Source organism: Trichosurus vulpecula, chromosome 8, assembly GCF_011100635.1.
Source record: "Trichosurus vulpecula isolate mTriVul1 chromosome 8, mTriVul1.pri, whole genome shotgun sequence".
Lineage (NCBI taxonomy): Eukaryota > Metazoa > Chordata > Mammalia > Diprotodontia > Phalangeridae > Trichosurus > Trichosurus vulpecula.
Window position 1 is genome coordinate 119,978,878 of NC_050580.1, and position 22,446 is coordinate 120,001,323.

At 39.4% G+C, this 22,446-nt stretch overlaps 1 protein-coding gene across 2 annotated transcripts in view; it reads right to left on the minus strand.

Annotated features, from left to right (window-relative positions):
* Nucleotides 1–22,446, minus strand: part of ARNT2 (aryl hydrocarbon receptor nuclear translocator 2) — a 260,460-nt gene that overhangs the window by 23,741 nt on the left and 214,273 nt on the right. For both annotated transcript variants that reach the window (XM_036737135.1, XM_036737136.1), the window contains exons 13-14: nucleotides 1,999–2,071; nucleotides 1,024–1,147 (exon numbers count right to left, since the gene is read on the minus strand). In XM_036737135.1, coding sequence (XP_036593030.1) covers nucleotides 1,024–1,147; nucleotides 1,999–2,071 — 197 coding nt within the window. The remainder of the gene's footprint in view (nucleotides 1–1,023; nucleotides 1,148–1,998; nucleotides 2,072–22,446) is intronic.

Consider the following 22,446-nt stretch of genomic DNA (forward strand, 5'->3'; position numbering starts at 1 on the left):
TCACAACAGGAGAAGTCCCAGAACATTCAATCCTTCAAGCAAATAAACAGAACAGAAGTGATGGGGATCAGGCAGTTAAGGAAAGGTCAAGTTGTATGGATGTCTCATAGGCCGGAACACTGCCCCCTGCTGGGAGCCCTATGGGGAATCTCTTCCTTCATTCCAAGCTACTTAGCAGAGTTTATTTAAAAAAAAAAAAAGCCAAAAGAGATGGGGGGAAAAATAGAGAGAGAGAGACTTTGGTTTCAAAAGGGGACAAGAGAAGTACCGCCCACCAAAAAAAAAAATACTCCCAAACTGCCCAAATAACAACAACATATAAAACCATCTTTTACATTTTTTCTTTTCCAAAAAAAAAATTAAAAAAAAAAAAAAAAGGAAATGTGGCATGGTCTTTGGAAAACTAAATTGGCAAAAAAGGCAGCACTAATTTTGTTCTTGTCACACAAGAACTCCAGCGTTGAAGCAGAAAGATGCCTTTCTCCCCTGCCCCTGAGCAGGGCTTGCCAATATCCATAAAACTGAAGAATTTTTGCCTGGGAGTTTCCTTAAAATCATCCCTGGAGCTGTCAAGCTATAGCAGATCTTTGCTTCACAGCTGGTCCTATCAGGACAACTGCTCACACCTCAAGCGACTTGAGAAAGTCCAGGGAAGATTCTAACCAATTTAATTATTCCCCCTGCAGTTTGCTGGGTACCCAACAAAGCTGTGAGTCTGGCTAGCTGCAATGAGGAATAAACTATCCCTTGTAACCTCTGAAAACCTTGGTAATTTGCTTAACTGCCCAGGCAGCCAAAAAAAAGTACCAATTGTGAGAGATTCAAATTCTCCATCCATTTTTTTTCCATTCCTGATGAAAAGTTATGGTCATCTGGTCATCTTACTGTTTAAATTGAGAATGAACTTTACAGTCACATTGTGTGCTTTCTAGGAGCAGAATTCTGAGTCACCAGTGGTAGCGCTAACAGTTATTGCTTTAAAAAAAAGTAAATAACTAAAAAAGAATTCTAAAGGCCACTTACATGCAGTTATTCCTGCAAACATCTCCGCAAACCGAGGATCTCTTTCTTGGGAAAAGATTGTGTCTGCCTTTTCTACTGGCTTTCCAGTCTCATGAACATTAGCTGATATATTTGGGACGGGTACCTATTAAAATATACAAGAAGAAAATAACAACATTCCAACAATTTGACACAGACAATCTCTCTGTAGTGGCTACTAATGATTGCCAATTCTTTGTCCTTAGATTTCTCCTTCTATCTAGATAGTGGTATTGTTTTATTCTTTAAACAATTGTCAGGAATATTTTTTCTCCTGAGTGCTACTGAACCAAGCTAAAACTCACAGTCGAATAAGGGCAACAAAGGAATAAAAAAACAACTTCCCCCTTAGGGAGAGAAAGACCAATGCTCAATTTATTTGCTTTTCAAATTATGAAGTGGGAACACAAAGTTATAAATACAATAAGTACTCAGAAGAGACTCTTCAGTTCCATGTTGTGTGTAGCCAGTTGAAAAGTGTAGATGGGGGTAGAGGAGAGAGAAGGGAGAGAGATAGAGGGAGAAGAGGAAAAAGAAATATATGATTAGGGAGAGACATACAGAAAAAAAGGAAGAGGAGAGATAAAGTGGTGAAGATGAGGAGTTAAGTAGGTTCTAATATGGGAAGATCAGAAAATTTTTTTGTAACACTTTGCTTGGACTTCAGATTAAGCAACTGGTTGTTACTCTTATTACTGGAAACACAAGTGAGGTGATTCAGTACTGTGTCCAGTTCTTCATGTGTTCCAATTCTAAAGTCTTTGGTGGCTCCATTCTGAATGGTGCCACCAGAGTAGCCCACCAGAAGAAAATCATCATCTGGCCCAATAAGGGTGGCCAAAGCAATATCACCCCTTAGGAAAGATAAAAATTAAGTATAGGAATGATTCTGACATACAGCTCGGAGGTGTTCCATTGCTGCTTTAAAGACCAGTGAAGAATTACATCAAAATTCACCTGAGATAAGTCATAGGATGACAACCCATCTCTCTGGTGTACTTCAAGTTCGGCCTGCTGTTGCTGAAGCTGTCTGTAAACATGGAAAGAAATAAGAGTTATGAAAAAATATAAAATGAGATAACACGTGCGGTGCTTTGTCAGCCTTAAAAGTGCTATATTAATGCCAGATGCAATTATTATTATTAGAAAAGGTGCATTTGGAAATTGATTATAACTTTCTCTATTCTTCAACATAAGACTTCATTTTTCTTCCAGCAAGTCGAAGGACAGGTATCTTGCAAACTTTGAACTTTTTCTTTCTTCCCAACAAAGATAAACAAAGACAAGAATCACTCTCCTGCAATGAAACATTTCTTAAAGGCATGTATTCTGAAAATTACATGTTCATTTTCCATAAAACTACATTGAGAATCATCTTTTAAAGGACTAAAATCATAGGATCATAGATTTAGATCCTGAAGGGACCGCAGAGATCCCTTAATCCCAACTCCCACATTTCGTAGAGGAAGAAACAGATTCAGTAAGACTAAGTAACTTGTATCAAGACATACAGCTAATAATGGCAGGGCTGGATTCAAATGAAGGTTCTCTGACTTCAAATCCAGTTCTTTCCACTGAGCCATGCTTCTCTCTAGAACACTAGTGAAGGGGAATGTGGCAATGTTCTTCAAATCACAGGCTTATACTGAAACTTAGAATATCTCATTTTTATTAGCCTTTCCCTATTCTTTGTCTCCTATAGATCCAGTCACTTGGTATCTTATAGAGTCTAGCAGGTCACTGGTAAGTTTGGTGAAAACTAATCCTTTTCAGTAGATCCAACCCTTTTTAAATGAATGAATATAAAATAATTGCTAACACCAGAAGGTTAGACCCCAAATGATGAATTTTTTGGACTGTATGGACTGATGGAAACTATATACTAAAGCGTGGAAGGTGTACAATCTATATTGTTAAGGGAGAGAGTAGCCACACTGATGAATCATTGATCTTTTGAATTACTGAAGTATAATTATGCTAATTGTTATGCTCTCACTAAATTAAAGAATCATATAGCATTAAAAAACTAGCACTGTATTTTATATTTTCCCAAAATCATATCTGCTCACCCTTTTAGCCCTTCTTTCATGGGACAGCTCAGTATCGCTGTCAGATCTTCCCAGATCCACACTCACCACTCCTTCCTCAAGAATTCTATTTCATTTATTGTCTATATCATTTATTTGTCAGTAGTGTTCTCCTATGTGGTTTTTAAAAATTTTTATAATCACCTCTTACCACTATCCTGGGCAGGTAGGTGGCACAGGGGATAAAGCAACAGGCCTGAGGTCAGAAAGACTCATCTTCCTGAATTCAAATCTGGCCTCAGACATTTACTAGCTATGTGACCCTAGGCAAATCACTTAACCCTGTTTGCCTCAGTTTCCTCATCTGTAAAATGAGCTGGAGAAGGAAATGGCAAACCACTCCAATATCTCTGCCAAGAAAAACCCAGATGGAGTCACAAAAATCATATGCAACTGAAATGACTCAACAACACCACCTTCCTAGTTACAAAATGTGAGATTTTAATGCGTAAAGCTAGAGCTGAATGGTAAGAGCTTATTTGAAGAATCTTACCTTCTATGATCTTCAAGACAACTGCCATAAGCTTTAAGTTGTAAGGTAGCCACATTAGCCCTTAGCATTTAGACCTTTTAGCTTAAATACCTGTTCTGGTTTGGCCCCCAGTGATCTTTTTACTGCAATGTAGGGGTGGTCTGAGAAGCCTGTGTAGCATATTACTAAATATGACTAGTAAATAAGCAGTAGAGAAGACATCATTCATGACATATATTCCTAGAAAAGGAGGCATGTGGGTTAAATGCACCAAGAACAGTGAAATATAAGAGATGGACAGCCTTAGGGCTGCACTGAAATCTACAAAATATTAAAAGACCCAGAGGAAGATCTCCAGTGTATTGGGTAGTTCTACTGTGGAGAAGCTAAAGAAGGTTATGTGCAAGAATTGTACAAAATGTGAAGGCATAAATGGGTCATAATCTTAATCAGTGGAGGGAGAACTTGATGCCAATGAGATAGTAAATCTATCAAAGCATCTATCTATCTATCTATCTATCTATCTATCTATCTATCTATCTATCTATCTTTTAATTTATGGGGAACAGAAAGCAACAACGGTGATGGGGATAAGCCAGCAGGTTGACTATGTCCCAGGCACAGGATAATAGATGCCATTTCCCCTCCTTCTTTGTTGCCTCAAGTCCTTTCAGGAGTGTGCTGGAGTCTGCTCCAGAGTTAAATTTTCAGTGTTAACATTTACACCTCAGGAAACAGCAGACACTACAAATCAAGATTTGATTTATCATTTCATCTATGGTCTAGCCTTAAGAAAATGTTAATAATGCAGATTAAACTTAAAAATGTGCCTTGCATACAGTTTCTTTTGAGAGCTAGTTGTGAAAATTTAACAATATACTTCTCAGATTCTCTAAATAGGCCTCTCACTCCACAATAACTTTCCTGATTTAACAGACTGCTTTCTGGGGGAGGCTGAAAGCTCCACCCTTAAAGGTAGTTCCTGCAAATGCAACTAGATTTCAAGTTAAAGTTAGCTCTTGAGAATAAGCCCAGACCATTCAAATGGCTCAGGAGAACTATTAGAACAGGGCAGCAGCATCGTGTCTATTACTACCTAGTCCAGTCCTATCAAACTCAAACAGAAGGTGATCCCTGAGACCTATATGCTGACTTAGAAAACAACAAATTAACATTATGTTGCATTTTATTTGTTTTATTAAATATCTCCCAACTGCATTTTAGTCTAGTTCGTGGGGGGTGTGTTTGACACCTCTGATGTAATCCTTATATGAAAAAAGATACCTGGTAATAAAAATAATGATGTTTAATTTACCTAATCTTTCAATGTCAAAGCCCCCTAATCAATAAAAGCTAAGAGTTAAGAAGGAAGCTAATAGGGAGCCATGTCCTTGGAAGGCTCTGAAATTCAATCCCCTTCTTTCTTTTTTAATCTTTTTTTTTCTTTTTCAATCCCCCTCTTAAATCTAAATTAAATTCAAGATAAGGTGGTCAGCAATTTCTCTGTAAATCAGGAGTCCTTAATCTGGGGGTCTGTGAAACTGTTTTAAAATATTTTGATAACTATATTTTTAGATAATTGGTTTCCTTTATAATCCTGTGCATTTTATTTTATACATTGAAAGATATTCTTCTGAGAAGAGATTCCTAAGCTTCCTCAGACTGCTAAAGTGGTGTGTAACACAAAAGGCTAAGAATGTCTGGTGTAAGGTTACTAGAGACAAGATGAGAGATAAGAGATCATTACTTAGGTTACTGGAATATGGTTTACAATCAGCCTGTCTCTAGAAGAGAGACTTAGTGCATCTCCCATCAAGGCAGGACTCAAAAAGGATTCTCTAAATATTTAGTACTGCCTAATCTCCTTTTCTGGTCCTAAAAGCAAAAAGAGAAACAAACAAACATCACCATCATTCCCAAGAAAGTTTTCTAGATGGATGTTACAATTCCTCTGTTGAATCATTCCACCCTCCAACCCACATAGTCAAAAACAGTGAGCCCAACTGGGTCCTGGTACTTTTATCATCTTCTTAACCTGCTAATGGGGCAGCTAGGTGGCACAGTGGATAGAATACCAGGCCTGGAGTCAGGAAGACTCATCTTCCTGAGTTCAAATCAGGCCTCAGACCCTTACTATCTGTGTGACCCTGGGCAAGTCACTTACCCCTGTTTGCCTCAGTTTCCCCATCTGTAGAATGAGCTGGAGAAGGAAATAGCAAAGTATTCCAGTATCTTTGCCAAAAAAAACCCCAAAAGGGGTCATGAAAAGTCAGACATGACTGAAATGACTAACCAACAACAACCTGCTAATAATAAAAGCTAGTATTCTTGGAGTGCTTTAAAGCTTTACAAACATCATCTCACTTCTTCATCACAACCCTCTGAGGGGGGTGCTATTATTATCCCCATTTTACAAATGAGGAAACAGAGAGAGGCAGATGGAGGTGAAGTGACTTGCCCAGGATCACACAGCTGGTATATATTTGAGGCTTGTTTTCCCGATTCCAGGCCCAGTACTCTATTTACTGCGGCACAGTGGAAGCTTACAAATGGAGATAACTGGAAAAAAATTGTCTAGTGTAGGGATGAGGAACTTTCGAGGCTTTTTACCAGCAGTAGTGCCCATCACATACATGCACTAAGGGCTGATGATAATAGAAATAACAATAACTCGCGTTTTCTATGATGCTTTATGGTTTAACCCCGGAGTGGGGAATCCGTGGCCTTGAGGCCACATGTGGCCCTCTAGGTCCTCAGGTGCAACCCTTTGATTAAATCCAAACTTCACAGAGAATAGCCCCACTAACAAAACCACAGATCTTTGATATAAACTATAAACTTACAAATAGGGTAAATTAATGGTCTACAAAGAGTTTTCCTCACAATCATCCCGTGAAATACATGCTACGGTATCATCCCCATCTGCAGTGGAGAAAACTGAGGCTCAGAATTTTCTCTGACTTCTCTGCTTAGTTTATAAGCATTGGGGTTAGGTCTTATTTGCAGTCCAAGGTTCTTTCCATATTCTACCACACCATTTTTCTACAGTGTGAATTCCTATGGAGGTCCTCTTCCAAAAAAGAAAGGAGACTTCATTGAAAATCAGCTTCCAGGTAAGACATTCAACTCTTGCTCTGATCAGGAAGCCTGAAATGAACATGTGATTGTTTCTTTGCTAACTTCTGCAATTTTGTTTTCTGACCTCTGATACAGACCTTATCAGCAGCCATTTTTGAAGGAGCTGTCCCCTTTAAAATTTCACTCATTTTAGAAAAAAAAAATAAAACATGCTCTTTCTCTTTTTATTTTATTTTTCTTTTTTATAATTAAATTTATATATTTATTTATTTTTAATTTTCAGCATTCACTTGTATAAGATTTTGAATTCTAAATTCCCCCCACCCCCACCGCTTCCCCTTCTCCACCCCAAGATGGCATGTAATCCGATATAGGTTATACATGTACAATCATATTAAACATATTTCTACATTAGTCATGTTATGAAGACTAAGAACAAAAGGGAAAAACCACAAGAAAGAAAAAAACAACAAAAACAGAGAAAACAGTCTGCTTCAATCTGCATGCAGACTCCATAGTTCTTTCTCTGGATGTGGATAGCATTTTCTATCAGAACATGCTGTTTTTAAATAAAAATGTACGATAGTATTATCTATCTGGCCCAAGTCATCTTCTTGACATTTATCCTGCTACTTCTCAAGGACCCAGTAGGGTACCATGTGCCCTGGAAAGGGCATGTCATGGAACTCCCCTACGGCTCCATTTACCATCCCTGCACCTTTCCAAACCCAAACACTTCCTGGCTATCACTCTCCTATACGTGGTTATCTCTTCTATTAGAATGTGAGCTATTTGAGAGCAAGGACTCTCACTTTTGCATGTATATACTCAGCTTTTAGGGTTTGTTTGACTATCAGTTAGCTAATGACGGTTCTTTGAATAACACAGCCTGCCCTCTCCTCTTCCCTCTTCTCTTAACCCCATTTAAAAAATGAGCAAGTCCATAAGAAATCAAATCCCTTTCAGTGTCCTACTTGGGAAAATATCAAGCCCATATTTGGAACTTATCAAATTTCTAGAGCAAGAAAACAACAGCAGAGATGTGCTGAAATAGCACAAATAAGGTTTTTGTTGTTGAATTTTCCACCAAAGGATACATCATATGCCAAGTTTTTGGGTGCGCTGCAAACCAAACCTTTTGCGGTCTTCCTGTTCCTTTTATAATCTGAATGAAATATGGTTAAATCCCAGTAAAATGAAAAGACAGCACTTTCTATCCATTCCCTGTAATACAGAGCTCTGCTGAATAATATAGAATCATTTTTTCATATTTTATTACCTTAATCTGTTCCCACCTCAAAAAAGTCTTACAAATTCCACTTTTCAAGAATATAGTCTGGATTAATGTTATATGCAAGCCTAGAATACACACTGAATTTTTTTTAGCTTGAATATATTCAGAATAAATGCCTAACTTTGGATTGGCATGCATTTTCTCTGTACAGGATATCATGATAATTTTTTCATTCCAATTCTGTAGGCACACCAATATAGCCTTTACAGCTACACAGAGGAAACAACTCTATGATTTCTGTGGGCTTAGAGAAACAAATTCTCCACTCATTCCAGGTAGCTTCATATAGCAGAAGGAACACTGGACATGAAGCCAGGAGATGAAGGTTCTTGTCCCAAATGTACCACTCATTAGCTATATGACTTTGGCCAAATCACTTTCCTCCCTTGGCCTTTACATTAAGAGATCTTGAAGATTCCTCCATCTCTAACATTCTGTGATTCCATGAACCCACAGAGAGTTACTTTATGAAGCTTTATAATACCCAGTCTTCAGGTCAGAGAAATCAGGTTGTTTCCTTAAAAGTTTTCTATTTATAACTTTAAGACCATACTCTGGAGGACTTAACCCTTGACTCTAGAAACTCCAGCACTTGGGCTCCAGCAATGGAAGGCAAGTGGCATTAGTGAGTGCCTCCTGGGTCCACTATAACTGGGCTGATTCCTCTTGCCATGGTGTAATGTTAAGCAGGGTGGGACTTTATTTTTACTGTTTTCTCTTTCAGAATGTTAAAATAATCAAGTGCCTTTGATTAAGTCTTACTAGGTGCAAAGCCCCAGGCCCATGCCCTTTTGCTGATTAGGTATGAAGCCTTAGGGCCCTAAGAAAAGTATAGTTAGCATTTCGTTTGGGGGCTCTCACTCACTGGAAGAGTGTCCTATGATTTGATCAGACAAGACTCTGGGTAGCCATTGGTAAGAGCCCCCCAGTTTTGAAAAAACCCAGATGTTGGTGCTTTGCTTTTTGGTAATTATGTATGTGATATCTTGATCAGACAAAGTCTGTCTGTTGAATTATGTTATTTGCTCTGTTTATATTGTCTCTGCTTATAATTTCTGTTTGTATTTGCTCTGAAGTTCGAGATGCTGACTTTTCCTCCTGAACTAAGTGAATAATAGTGAATAATACGTGTATGTTTGATTAAACTGAGATTGTAAACCTCTCAAAGTTGCTTTCCTTAGAGAAGCAGATCAAAGAACCTGCGCTGGCAGCTCTTGTTGCTGGTCATGTTGGGTCTTACACCTCAACAGCAGTTGGTAGCTGCATTGTTGTTACACACGGTTCATTTCACTCCTCAGATATCTTCTGGCCAGAGGCCTTACTCTCTCCCATGGTCCCCCATTTTCTAGTTCTGGAACCATAATCCAATCAGTACTGCCATCTTTACTGGAAAGTATATATCAGTCTACTTCCATATGGTTCTGTGTCAGTCTGCTTACATAGAGTTCTGCTAATTATCACCTTAATTTTCTAAATTAAAAATCCCTCCCTGGCCACTACCCTGCCCTGTGTATTCTCTACTCCTAATATCATTTAAACTCTTGGAAGGTGGCAGAAACCCTCTTCACTTTTGTGTTTGTGTTTTGAGCACTTAGCACAGTGCTTGGCACAAACTAAGTTCTTAGTAATGCTTTTGCATTGATACATTCATTCATTTATTCATGGATATTCACTATTCAAAGTACCAGTAAAAATTTTGCCTGCTTATGGAACGTGCTTGTGAGTGGCATTATTATTTATTTTTTAAACTTCTCTCCACCAGTTTTCCTTAATTTTAACCAGTTATATTAGGAGAAAACATTTAATTTTAAAAGTGTTTTTCTAGCTCAAAGTGAGCCTACATTACACAATGAGTGCTTCTTGCATGCCTCCAGGACAATGAAAGGAATTAAAAACAACTTAAATCTCACAGAGCTCAGAAATTGTCTTCCATCCAACAATCTGAACTTGAAAGATTTTTGTTCTTGGCTCCAGTTCTGTGTGGGGTTGACACTGAGGGAAACAAGGTCGTCCACCTCTCCAGCCTTGTCAAACTGCAAGAAATTGACTCTCAGCACAGTCAGGACACCGGTTTCCTGGGCCTGGAGTCCATTTGTTTGCACTGCTTTTGTTGAGTGGCCATGGGACATAAGGCACTGTTCTGGGAGGTTTCCTCATGCTGAGAAGAGCACTGTAGGAGGCTCCTTAAACTTTTTTATTGCAATGTTATAAAAAAATAAACCATGGAATGCCTGTACATTCCTAAGCAAGAGAAACCATGCATAGCTAATATTGAAGGGTTTACTGACAGCAGATGCAAAAGAACTGTAGAATAAGGAGACTGGACCAGGCTGCTCTGGTATTTTGCATTGACTAGTCACTTCTGGTCACAAGTGCCAAACATTTATCCCCTAACCCCAAATGCATGCATGTACCTGCACGCACATGCACATGTGCACTTTGTCCTTGCCAACCTATCAACCTGTCCTCTCTATCCCAGGAGTTTTAAAGGAAATCAATGTTCTTTAACATTCACGTGACACACAGTTATTCTGCAGGAATCAGAAGTCAAGAAGCATTAGTGTTTAATGAATAAATTTAAGCATTGTCTTGAAATGAGGAATAGCAAAAGCACTAACGTCAAAGGATGAAGAAAAAACAACCTAAAGAAGAGAGTTTGCTAGATAGCAAAGAATTAGACTCTAGGTGCTAAAAGAAATTACAAATATTATATCAGTGGCACCAACTGATGCTATTCCTAGAGCCCCAGAAAGCTGGAGTTGGATAACGGAAGAGGTAGCAAAAGAATGGAAATGTGGGGGGGGGGGCGGGACAAGCATTCATATAGCATCTACTATGCGTTGGGCACTGTGCCAAGTGCTTTTACAAAGATTACCTCATTTAATTCTCACAACAATCCTTCCAGGTAGGTGCTATTGCTATTATGATTATGATTTTAGCATTTTACAGATGCAAAGTTTAAGTGACTTGCCCAGGGTCACACAACTAGTACGTGTCTAAGGCTGGATTTAAACTCAAGTGTTCCTGACTCCAGGACCATTGCTTGATTCACTATGCCGCCAGCTGCCTCTAAAAAAAGAAAATATTCTGATTCCCAAAAAAGAAGAAGAGGGCAGAACCTGGGAGTTGCCAAATTTAGAGTAAATCCCCACATTTCTAGAACACACTATTAAATATATGGGCTCAGGATATTTAGAATGAACTGATCGCTAGGAACCAACACGGGTTAGGAATTAGTCATTTAAATTAACCTTCTTTCCTCTTTTCGATAAGACCCATTAGGTTAAATAGATAGATGTGCAAGTACTGTGACTTCAATACAATGCTCAACAAAGTCTCTTAAGAGTGAATTGCAGATTTGATGCTAGTGCATGCATACAGATCACAGAATTGAAAGCTGATAGAAAAATAGCTCTCATCTGGAGAAAAGGATAGTAATGATTGGAAGTTATACTGCCAAATATAAATGATATGTGGCCAGGACTGATTTCTTGTTCTGCCTGTAGAATAAACATGATATGAGACTACAGAGAGCTATTGCAGTCTAAGGTCATTCCCAGAATGGTTCAGCTACAAAGGAAACTAACGGACTTTTTTAAACACCTACTGAAGCCAGGAATGAGCTACGGACAAGCCTGAGGATTGAATCAAGAAGTCCAAAGGAAACAGGGCGAACAACAAAACTAACCCTTTGATGAGAGGAAATACAAAGAATTTTGATGCCAAGATGACTAGTGGTCTCAGAACCATGGACAGATCTCAATGAACTCTGGAAATTCCAGAAAAGTTCAGTGTGAATTGAAAGTGTTTTACTCAAGCCTTAATAGAGGATCAGTATTAGGTGTTTGATAAAATTTAATTAGCAATTTATTTAGAACTTATAACTTATTGACTTCCAGTAAGATTCCAGCATCACTTAAATCAACCATATACAACATGGGGTATTTTAAAATGGTTTAAAAAGAGATGATATCCTTTAAAGCTATAAGGGACTTGGGGATCATCTAACATAACTCCTCATTTTAAAGGTGAAGAAACTGCGGCCTAGTGAGATGAATTTCCAAGGTCACACAGTAAATAAATAGCAGAGTTAGGCTTCAAACCCTGGTGCTCTAACTCCAAATGCAGTGCTTGTTTCTTTAAAGTCAGGCACAAGGGAGATAAAGAGAGGAGGTGAATATCTTGTAGCTGATGCAAAAGCCCAGGATTATGTATGAGGATCTTTGAAAACTGTGAAGGCACCAGAGTGATATGCAGTGAAACTGCTAACTTCCAAACTCTGGCCATCTTTTTGCCATCTAGGCTGTTATTGAACCCTCTGGACCAGGGAATGGGGAGGGGCTTTAACCCTGTCAGCTCTGGAACTCCCACACTATGTCGACTGGCAAGTGTCTCACATGGCTCACTATTCTAGCAGGATGTGGTCGTGCCTCAGTTTATACCCTAGCCATCTTCTTGACACTTTGTCTGCCATGTTCTTGGGCCCTACCCTTGTACTGGAAAGGCATGTCAATCACTTCCCCAATGGCTCCACTTACCATCTCTCTTTGACTTTCTAAACCAAAATACTTCTCCCTCACTATCACTTTCTTACATGTGGTGTCTCCTTCCTTTTAGAATGTAAGCTTTTTTAGAACAAGGACTCTCACTTTTAAAATTACATCCCCAATTCTTATCACAGCATTTGGCACACAGTAAACAGTAAATGCATTTTCCTTCCTTCCTTCCTTCTTTCCTTCCTTCTTTCCTTCCTTTCTTCCTTCCTTTCTTCCTTCCTTCCTTCCTTCCTTCCTTCTTTCCTTCCTTCCTTCCTTCCTTCCTTCCTTCCTTCCTCTCTTCCTTCCTTCTTTCCCTCCTTCCTTCCTTTGTTTTTTCCTTCCTTCCTTCCTTCCTTTACTTGTTATCCCACTCTACAGTCAGTTCTCTTGGTTTCTCATTGACTGCACAAGTTTATTTGCCTTGATTTACTTTACACTTGCCTAGACCCTTATGGTACCTGTCTATTCTTCCATGTTTTCTCTGACTGACCTAGAAATGATTCTATCATTTGATCATCCCTCCTATTTAGGTTGACTGTCAGTCTTGTACCCTTCCTGAGTCATATCCCACTGCCACTGAGCCCCTGTTGTGACAGTATTCTAATGCTTTCTCTCTTTGCCCTAGCTGAAGTTACCATGAACCTGTCTAGCCAGTATGTGCTTTGGAATAAATATGCCACACTGAAGAATGAGGAGTATGCTCAATGGGCATGCTTATCAACTGGTATCTTATTCTCCAACCTAGGTCTTTTTAGATCTCTACCACTGCCTAAGCAGTTTGATGGGACCTTAGAGTAGATGAATTGTTCCATCAATCAATACCACTTGTCCATAAACCCACCAATCCAAACAAAGTCTAGTGGGTCTCATGTTTTAGAGTCATGGAATCTAAGTGGTGGAAGATCCCTCAGAGTTCTTCTAATGGTACCTTCTTCCCAATGTATCTGGTGTTCCATGTCTCCCTGAAAGAACAGGTCTTGTTGGAAGAGAACTCAGCAGGTATTGCATCCAAAGAGCAGCCTTGAGTGAAACAAGGCTGGCAAATGAAGGCCAGCTTACCAAAGATGGAATTGGATACATGTTTTTCTGAAATGGCCATAGTGAAGAGTAGTGCTGTGAAGCTGTTGTAGATTTTGCGATCAAAACTAATCTAGACAAAAAGCTTATATGCCTACCAAAAGGAGTAAACAACAAGCTCATGACAATGTGATTGCTACTTGCAGGAAAGCGCCATGCCATGATCAGCAGTGCATATTCTCCCACCATGACAAATCCTAATGAGGTCAAAGAAAAATCTTATGGAGACACTCATCATCAATGTGCTGAAAGAAGACAAGCTTATAATTCTAGGTGACTTTGATGCAAAAGTAGGCACATACTACCAGACATGACAGAGAGTCCTTAGGAGGAATGGAGTCAGAAACATCAATAACAATGGTCACTTACTGCTGAAGACTTGTGTATCTCATGACCTTTTTATCACCAACACTGTTTTCCATTTACCTAAATGCAATAAAACTCTGTGGATGAGGTCATACAGCAAACACTGGCATCTAATAGACTATGCGATTGTAAGGAGAAGAGATGGACAGGATGTGAGAGTGACAAAGGCAATGTGTGATGTAGAATGCTGGAATAGTCATAGACTTATCCTCTCTAAGCTTAATATTTACATTTTACAAAGGTGGTGGCTCCAATGCAAGATAACTACCTGAAGACTAATGTCAACAGATTAGGGTGCTTCTCCAGTGGGAATGTTCATTGCTAATGTGGAGAGAAAGTTGAGCCAACACATAGTTGGCAATAGTGGAGCAGAAAAGGAGTAGGTAACTTTCAGAGATTTGGTGTACAGCACTACATTTACTCATCTGGGCCAGAACACTTGCTAACATCAAGATTGGTTTGACAAAAATGATGGGGAAATTCAGAAGCTGCTAGATGAAAAATGAGAACTCCATAGGGTTTGCCAGCAGGATAGTTCATCCATCTCTAAGAAGCTAGTATTTAGCTCCATCAAAAGTAAAGTGCAAGCAAAATTTAGAGACATACAGGATTCTAAGCTCAGTGGAGAAGGCAGATGAAATTCAGTTTTACTCTGATAGTAACAATCCAGTGATTTTATGATGCTCTAAAGCCTATTTATGGGCCACAGCTCTATGGTACAAACTACTCAGTGCTGATGGAGCCATATTGATTAGTGTTAAGGACATGATCCTGGGGAGATGGTCTGAATACTTTCATAGTGTTTAACAGACTGTCATCAATCAACACTGAAGCCATTGACTGTATACCTCAGATTGAAACCAATCCCTCTCTAGTGGAACTTCCAAATGAAGAAGAAGTTTTGAATGCCATTAGGGTCCCTCTCCTGTGGCAAAGTGCTTGGTGCTAATTCTATTTCAGCTGAGATTTACAAAGCAGGGGATCCAGTGCTCATAAAAAAGCTGACTGAAATTTTCCAGGTTCTATGGCAAGAGGTGGTTATCCCTCAGGAGTTCAAGGATGCCTCCATTGTCCATATCTATAAAGGTAAAGGAAATAGGTTGTTCTGTGATAGCTGTGTGTCACTCTCTTAGTCATTGCTGGCAGTTATGGCTGGAGTCCTCCTTAATAGGCTCATTCTTCATCTGGAAGATGGTCATCTACATGAGAACCAGTGTGGCTTCAGAAAGGACCAAGGAACAGTCAATATGGTATTTGCTGCCTGACAACTCCAGAAGAAATGCCAGGGGCAGAACAGAGGACTGTACACAAGGCTTGTTGATCTGACCAAGGCCTTTGATACTGTCAGTCATGAGGGATTATGGAAAATTATGTCAAAATTTGGTTGCCCAGAGAAGTTCATCAGTATTGTATGTCAGTTTCATGATGGCAGGCTTGCCCAGGTTCTGGATAATGGACAATGTTCTTGCACTTTCCCAGTCACCAACGGAATAAAACAATGCTGTGTGTTTGCTCCCACGCTTTTCAGCATGATGTTTTCAGCAATGTTGTCAGATGCCTTCAAGGAGGATGAAAACAGCATCAAGAACAGCTACCACACTGGCAGTAAATTTTTTCAACTTGAAAAGGCTACGAGTCAAGACTAAAGTGGAGGGAGAGAGTTAGTGCACGATTTCTTGTTCATACTTGATCGTGCTTCTCAATGAAGCCTCTGAAGCTAAGATGAAACAAAGTACGGACCAATTCTCTGATGTTTGTAATAATTTTGGCCTAACAACCAAATTCAAGAAAACAAAGGTTCTCTACCAGCCAGCATCACACAATTCATATGTGGAACCATTGGTTACAGCAAATGGAGAAGTTTTGGATACTGTGGATAAGTTCACTGACCTTGGCAGTATACTTTCCAGGGATGTACACACAGGTGATGAGGTTGATACACGCATTGCCAGAGCTAGCTCAGTGTTTGAGAGGCTCCAAAGGAAAGTGTGGGAGAGAAGTATTAAACTGCCTACCGAACTGAAGGTCTACGTAACTGTTGTGCTGACCTCATTGTTGTATGCCTGTGAAACCTGGGTAGTGTACTAGGGGAAATGCCAGAAAACTGACTTGCTTCCATTTGAATTGTCTAAGGAAGATTCTGAAGATCACTTGGCAAGAAAAGGTCCCAGACACTCAGGTCCTTTTTCAAGCTAAATTGCCAAGCATTCAAACTCTACTGTAGACAGTAGTGCAACTCCAATGGGCTGGCCATGTTGTTTGAATGCCAAATGTACATTTGCCTAAAAGACCGTTTTATGGAAAATTAACAAAAAGCAAATGCTTGCGTGAAGATCAGAAGAAGTGATATAAGGACACGCTCAAGATCTCTCTGAAGAGCTTTAGAATCAATTGCATGACATGATATACAATGACAAAGGACTGGCCAGCATGGCATGCCTGCATCAAAAAAGGCACTGCACTCTATGAACAAAGCAGAATTATAGTAGCTCAAAAGAAATGTGAGATGTGCAAATTTAGAGACATCTCTACTCCAAATGTTCATATGGACTACTTGTGCCTGACCTGTGGTAGAACCTTCTAAGCTCAGATCCATCTGATCAGCCACAGTCAGACATACCGTACCTTGACTCTAACATAGTGACGTCATTTTGGCCCTCTTAGGAAAATGAAGGATGACAATTAAACCAAACCAAAATGGCGCTTCCTTCCCAACATATATGGTATTCCATGTCTCCCTCTTCAAACTGTATGAAATAACCATTTCCATGGATTGGGTTACATTACTCTTCTCTTTTGGTGACTATTCGGGAAACTGTATTCTTGATTCAAAGTAGATCTAGAGGCACCTCCATTATTCAGTCATAAAAAATCTGGAACTTGCCCTGTAGCATTTCTGACATAATGAATAAATGAATATATAAAGCATTTATTAAACATTTACCATAGGCAAAGTACTGGGCTGAATGCTGGGGATACAAATACAAACAGAGCAAAAGTAGTCCTTGCTCTCAATAAGCTTGCATTCAAATGGAGAAGACAACATATATGGAAAGTTTCAGCTGCAAGTCAGATGGAAAGGCCTCATATCTTTAGGACACAGCAATAAAGCAGACAGTAATGCCTTTTCTTTAATGTTGTTTCCACTGATAAAAGTATCAGTTTCTAATAGTAAACCATATGGCAGTGCCAAGAAGTTTGGGAGCAAGAGTTTTCTTTTCTGAATCTTCATAACAATGGACTCTCAAATAAGGGTTAGTATATTTCCTTATGAGAGAAATGCTAGGAAATGATTCCAGTCTTTCTATCCTTGCCCCAGTTGGGGAAAGACTTATTTTTAGACCTCTGAGCTCTTCGCTATAATGAACATCTTTTACGTCCTAGGCCTCCCACACTCAGAAAGCAACATAAAATAGGGCAGATCCTTACTAGGGTTGTTCTTACTGACTCCCTGACTCCACAGACTCAGGACTCTGCCTGACTGCCTAGACCCACAGTATCTCCCAGATCCCTCCTACTTAGTTGGCCTCTCTAAGTCCTGGTCCATTCTGCTCCTCCGTGCATCACCACCAAGCCCATGCCAACATGACTGGTGCTAAAGAATCTTCATAACCTAGATTCATCTTATCTAATTCACCTTATTTCCATATTACTCTCCAACCTGCCGTCAGGTCTCACCATTCTTTCTACATGGATCATGCTTCTTCCTACCTTCAAGTGGTCAGTTAGGTGGCATATTGGATAGAGTGCTGGGCCTGGAGTGTGAAGAACCAAGTTCAAATCAGGCCCAAGATACTTACTAGCTGTGTGACCTTGGGCAATTCACTTAACCTCTGTCTCAGTTTACTCAACGATTAAGATGGAAGGAATAATAGCACCTGCCTTCCAGGGTTGTTGTGAGGATCAACTGAGATAGTATTTGAAAAGTGCTAAGCACAGTGCATGGCGTATAATAGATATTATAGAAATGGTAGCAGTGGTGGTGGTGGTGATGGTGGTAGTCGTAGTAACAGAAGTAGTAGTAGTAACAGAAGTAGTAGTATTCCTATCTTTGCTCATGCTATTCCCCTTACCAGGAGGCTTCTTCCTCTCCCTTTCCATTTATTTATATCTAAACTATTCTTCAAAGCCCATCTAACATTCTTACCTCTTCTTTAAAGCCCTTTATGTCCTCTCTCCTTTCACTAATCTTTGGTTGTACTGACAATGTCAAGTAGGAATAATATTAACAACCCACATCCAGATAGTGCTTTTTAAGATTTGAAAGGCACTTTCTTCACAACAATCTTATGGGGTGGGTGCACAGGTTTTATTACCCCTACTATGGAAATACGGAAACTGACACTCTGAGAATGAAATGACTTATTTATTGATGGTCAAAAACCCAGTAAATGTCAGAAGCAAGATCTGAATTCAAGCCCAGGTATCTGAGAAGAACAGGATCAGAAGACTCGATCATTTAGGAACTGGGTGACTTTGATCAAGTCATTTCATCTCTGAGTCTCAGTTTCTTTATCTCTAAAATAGGGGACAGTGATATTTTACTACTTCACAGAGTTGTTGAAAGGATAAAATAAGATAATACATGAAATTGCTTTGCTAGCTATAAAACTCTAAAGAAACGAGTTTTAAAAGTGCCATATCATTTAGCACTAAATTATCTTCATGTTTTACATATAAAATCCAAATTGTCTTTTTATTTTCCACATGGGATCCAATCCATTGCCAATAGCTTTCATCTTTCCCATTTTCTGTACTCATGAGATTCCATTTTGCCTCAGTTGCCCTGCATGGTTTCAACTCCAGGGAACAAGATTCCCCTCCCAGGATAAACTCGTCACTTTTAGACTCACCACCATTCTGCTAACTCAAGCCTCAGTTGCTACCACCTCCCTCACTCTACTCTCCCCTCTTGGAGGACTGGAGGCACATTACCAAACTCCTCCCAATGCCTTCTTTTATAGAAGGCAGAAACTGGACTCCGTTCATTCCACTTTGCATCTGCTGCCTTGCCTGGTTTCAACTCAACGAACAAGATGCCTCTGTTCTGGGTACCCCCTTGTGTCTCATTCCCCTCACCACTTCCTGCCTTCTTTTGTGTGTTGGCTCCTCCTTTCTTTCTTTTTTTTTTTTTTTTTTTTTTTTACTAAATGTATCCCCAGCCCTTAACATAATGCCTGGCACATAGTAGGCAGCACTTAATAAATGTTTATTGGATTGGATTAGATCATGAAGCCTCCACCCCAGTTCAGGCCCTCTCTTTATTGGACTATTAGAATGGCTTTCTAATTGGTCTCAAATCTCTCTCCTTTTAAATACATCTTACACATAGGAGCCAAAGTGATTTTCTAAAGTGTAGGTCTGAGCATGCCACTTCCCTGCTTAATAAACTTCTTTGGCTTCCTATTATTTCTAGGAAATGAGATGCTTAATCTGGAGCCTGTGAACCCCCTTTTTGTGTTTCAATATAATTGGTTTCCTTTGTAATCCTCTGTAATAAATGTGTTTAAAATATGATTCTGAGAGGGGTACAGAGGCTTCACCAGTCTACTAAAGGGGTCCATGGCCTAAAAAAGGTGAAGGACCCTTTGTCCAGGATCAAGGAGAATCTCCTCTGTTTGCTTACAACCTGGTTTTAACCTACCTCTCCAACCTTATTTCACGTTACTTCCTTTTCTGCATCCGACAGTCCAGCTGAATTAGCCTTGTTATTGCTCCTTACACAGAACACTCCCATTTCTATACTTTTCCCAGTGCTGTCCCCATGCCTAAGATGCATTCTTCCTCACCTCCACCTGTTTGAATGACTTGTTTCCTTTAAAATTCTGCTCGAGTACCACTGTTTATATGAAGAAACGGCTAGTGCCCTTCATCCAAAAAATGTACCTTGTATTTATTTTGTATGTGCTTATTTATGTAAATATTCATTGCAGGCACAGATTATTTCAGTTTTGTCTTTGTGTCTCTTCTGCCTAGCATAGTGCCTAGAACAGTATTGTAGGTGCTTAAAAATACTTGTTGATTGATTCACCGATAAAATGTCAGTTATTTCTCTCTAGCTAATTTGGAAGCTCCTGGAAGACAGGGAAAATGTCACCTTCTTTTGAAATTTCTTTCCCAAGGTGCTCATCACAGAGCTGGGCTTATAGCAAGCACTCAATAAATATCTCTAAGCATCTGTTGACTGTTTAAGACAACAAAACTGACTATGTAGGGGAAGAATTTGAGGGAAAAAATAACAGTTTTGAGACTCTGCTATTATGAGAGCCAAAATATTTCTTTGGAAAAGTATCTGTATAAGAAGAACTAGGTTTGGGGCTAGGGCAGCAGCAGGCAAGAGAGACTGAGTTGACATCAGGTCGCTGACCCAAAGTAGCTCTAGAAATGAGGGCCACACACCAGTTAATGGGTTATGAACTAGCTGGGTTGTAGAAATGGAAAAATACTGAAACAGCTAATACTGAGAAAATAACTCCATGACTTGTCTTCATAAAAATCTGAGTTGACCACAGGACACAGGATAGATGGGCTTGTTTAAAAAGCGTCTCAGCTAACAGGTTAAATAAGTATTGCCTTTTCTCCTTTTTTCTCCATGCTCTGGAAGTTGATCAGAATTGACATGAAAAAAGTAGTAGGGAGATGAAGAGCTGTCTTCCTTAGCAGCTCAACACAAGTAGTAAACATGGTCCTCTATTTTTCCAGGAAGTTTCTTTTGGATGACTATGACTGAAAGTAACAAAGCTACCTTTCCTTCCCCTTCACTCCCTTCCAACACCCCCCTCCCCGCCCTGCCCCAAAGAACTTGGTGAACATTTGGGCACAGACTTTAATGATCTTTCCATACCAAACTACCATTAGTAAAGTTCAGTCCATAGGCTCAAAGGTGGCATTGTTCACATCTGGGAACTGCCCACTACAGACAAAAGCAAACTTTCAAATTACCTTCACTGAACAATGCAAAGGGAAAACTCCATTTAAGAGGCCGCCTTTTGTAAACAAATTTTGTCTAAGTCAACCTCAGAAGGATGTCTCTTCATCTAATGTAACCTCAATGAATCAGAAACAGTGGAAATTACTTAGATGAATCAATCAACAGCATTTATAAATCACCGACAATGTACCAGGCCCTGCGGTAGGTGCCAGGGATTAAAAAAATAAAAATGAAACAGTTCCTGCCCTCAAGGAACAAGATAATATGTACATGCAGATCTGTACAAAAGAGATACCTCACTTAAAACAAACAGATTAATGCTAGAAGACTTAACTCAATTTTATTTTGGCAAATCAAATCATATTTTGAATGAATGAAAAAGCACACTTAAATGTGCCAAGTCAGATAATTAGGCACCAGCTTTAAAATGGTAGATGGAACTTTTCCATGTGACCTGCCTGAAACTTTTCTACCCCTCCATTTCTATCTTTGAATATTCCATTGCCTTGGACTCCCCGGGGCACACGGTGGTCATGTGGTTCTTTTGGAAAGTGGTGAATATAAACATTACTCCAAAGTCACAGAACTGTGAGTACATAGACTTCCTCCAGTCTACTATTTACAGAAACCTGACAGAGAACCTTTTTGTTACATTAAGAAAAAAATCTCTAATTTTTCTGATTAATTTTTGTCTAATGGGTTTTTCTGAGAGAGGTTTTTCTTCTATAATTCAGTATAAATGTCTTTAGCTATTACTATGATAAATAATAACTATCAAGGCAATATTAATAACCAGGATTCACAATAACAAAAGAAGTTAACAAAACAGTAACAACTGAAACTACCATTATAATTTAAGCAGAATACCACCCAGGGTAAGGGTTTGTAAAAAAGTTACATCTTTATTTTCACTAACCCCTAACTGAATTTTAGCATTTTCCTCAACCATTTAAAATATTCTGAAAGGGGTCCATAGGCTATGCCAGACTGCCAAAGGGCCTTGTCTATCTCTCTCTCTCTCTCTCTCTCTCTCTCTCTCTCTCTCTCTCACACACACACACACACACACACACACACACACACGCACACACACAAACAAAGATTAAGAACCCCAGATCTTGGGAGACAGAAAAACAATGGAAGTATCTATTCCCTCAACATCAAGATATTCCCATGTCAGGCTTTGCAACAAGGCTTCCAGTTTCCATTTCTGCAGATGCAAAAACAGTGACCATCACTATTTTCATGCCCATTACATACATATACAAACATTGTTATTGGCACGAATGTATTCTTAGCCCACAAATTAATTCAGAATTTACCTGTGGCATCATATTGAGAAATGAAGTCTCTATACACAGGCCATATGCTGGGGTACAATTTGATGAAGATTTTTGAAACTCTGACTCCTAAACTCTTTACAGACCCACAGCTGCATTCTATTATTTCCCACCAAACTAAACGGTACACTTAGCCTTCTATTGCACACTGGGGAAAATAGAGTGGCCCAATCTACTCAATTCTTTGAGCCAAGTCTAGAGGACTCTGTTGGATTCCAAACG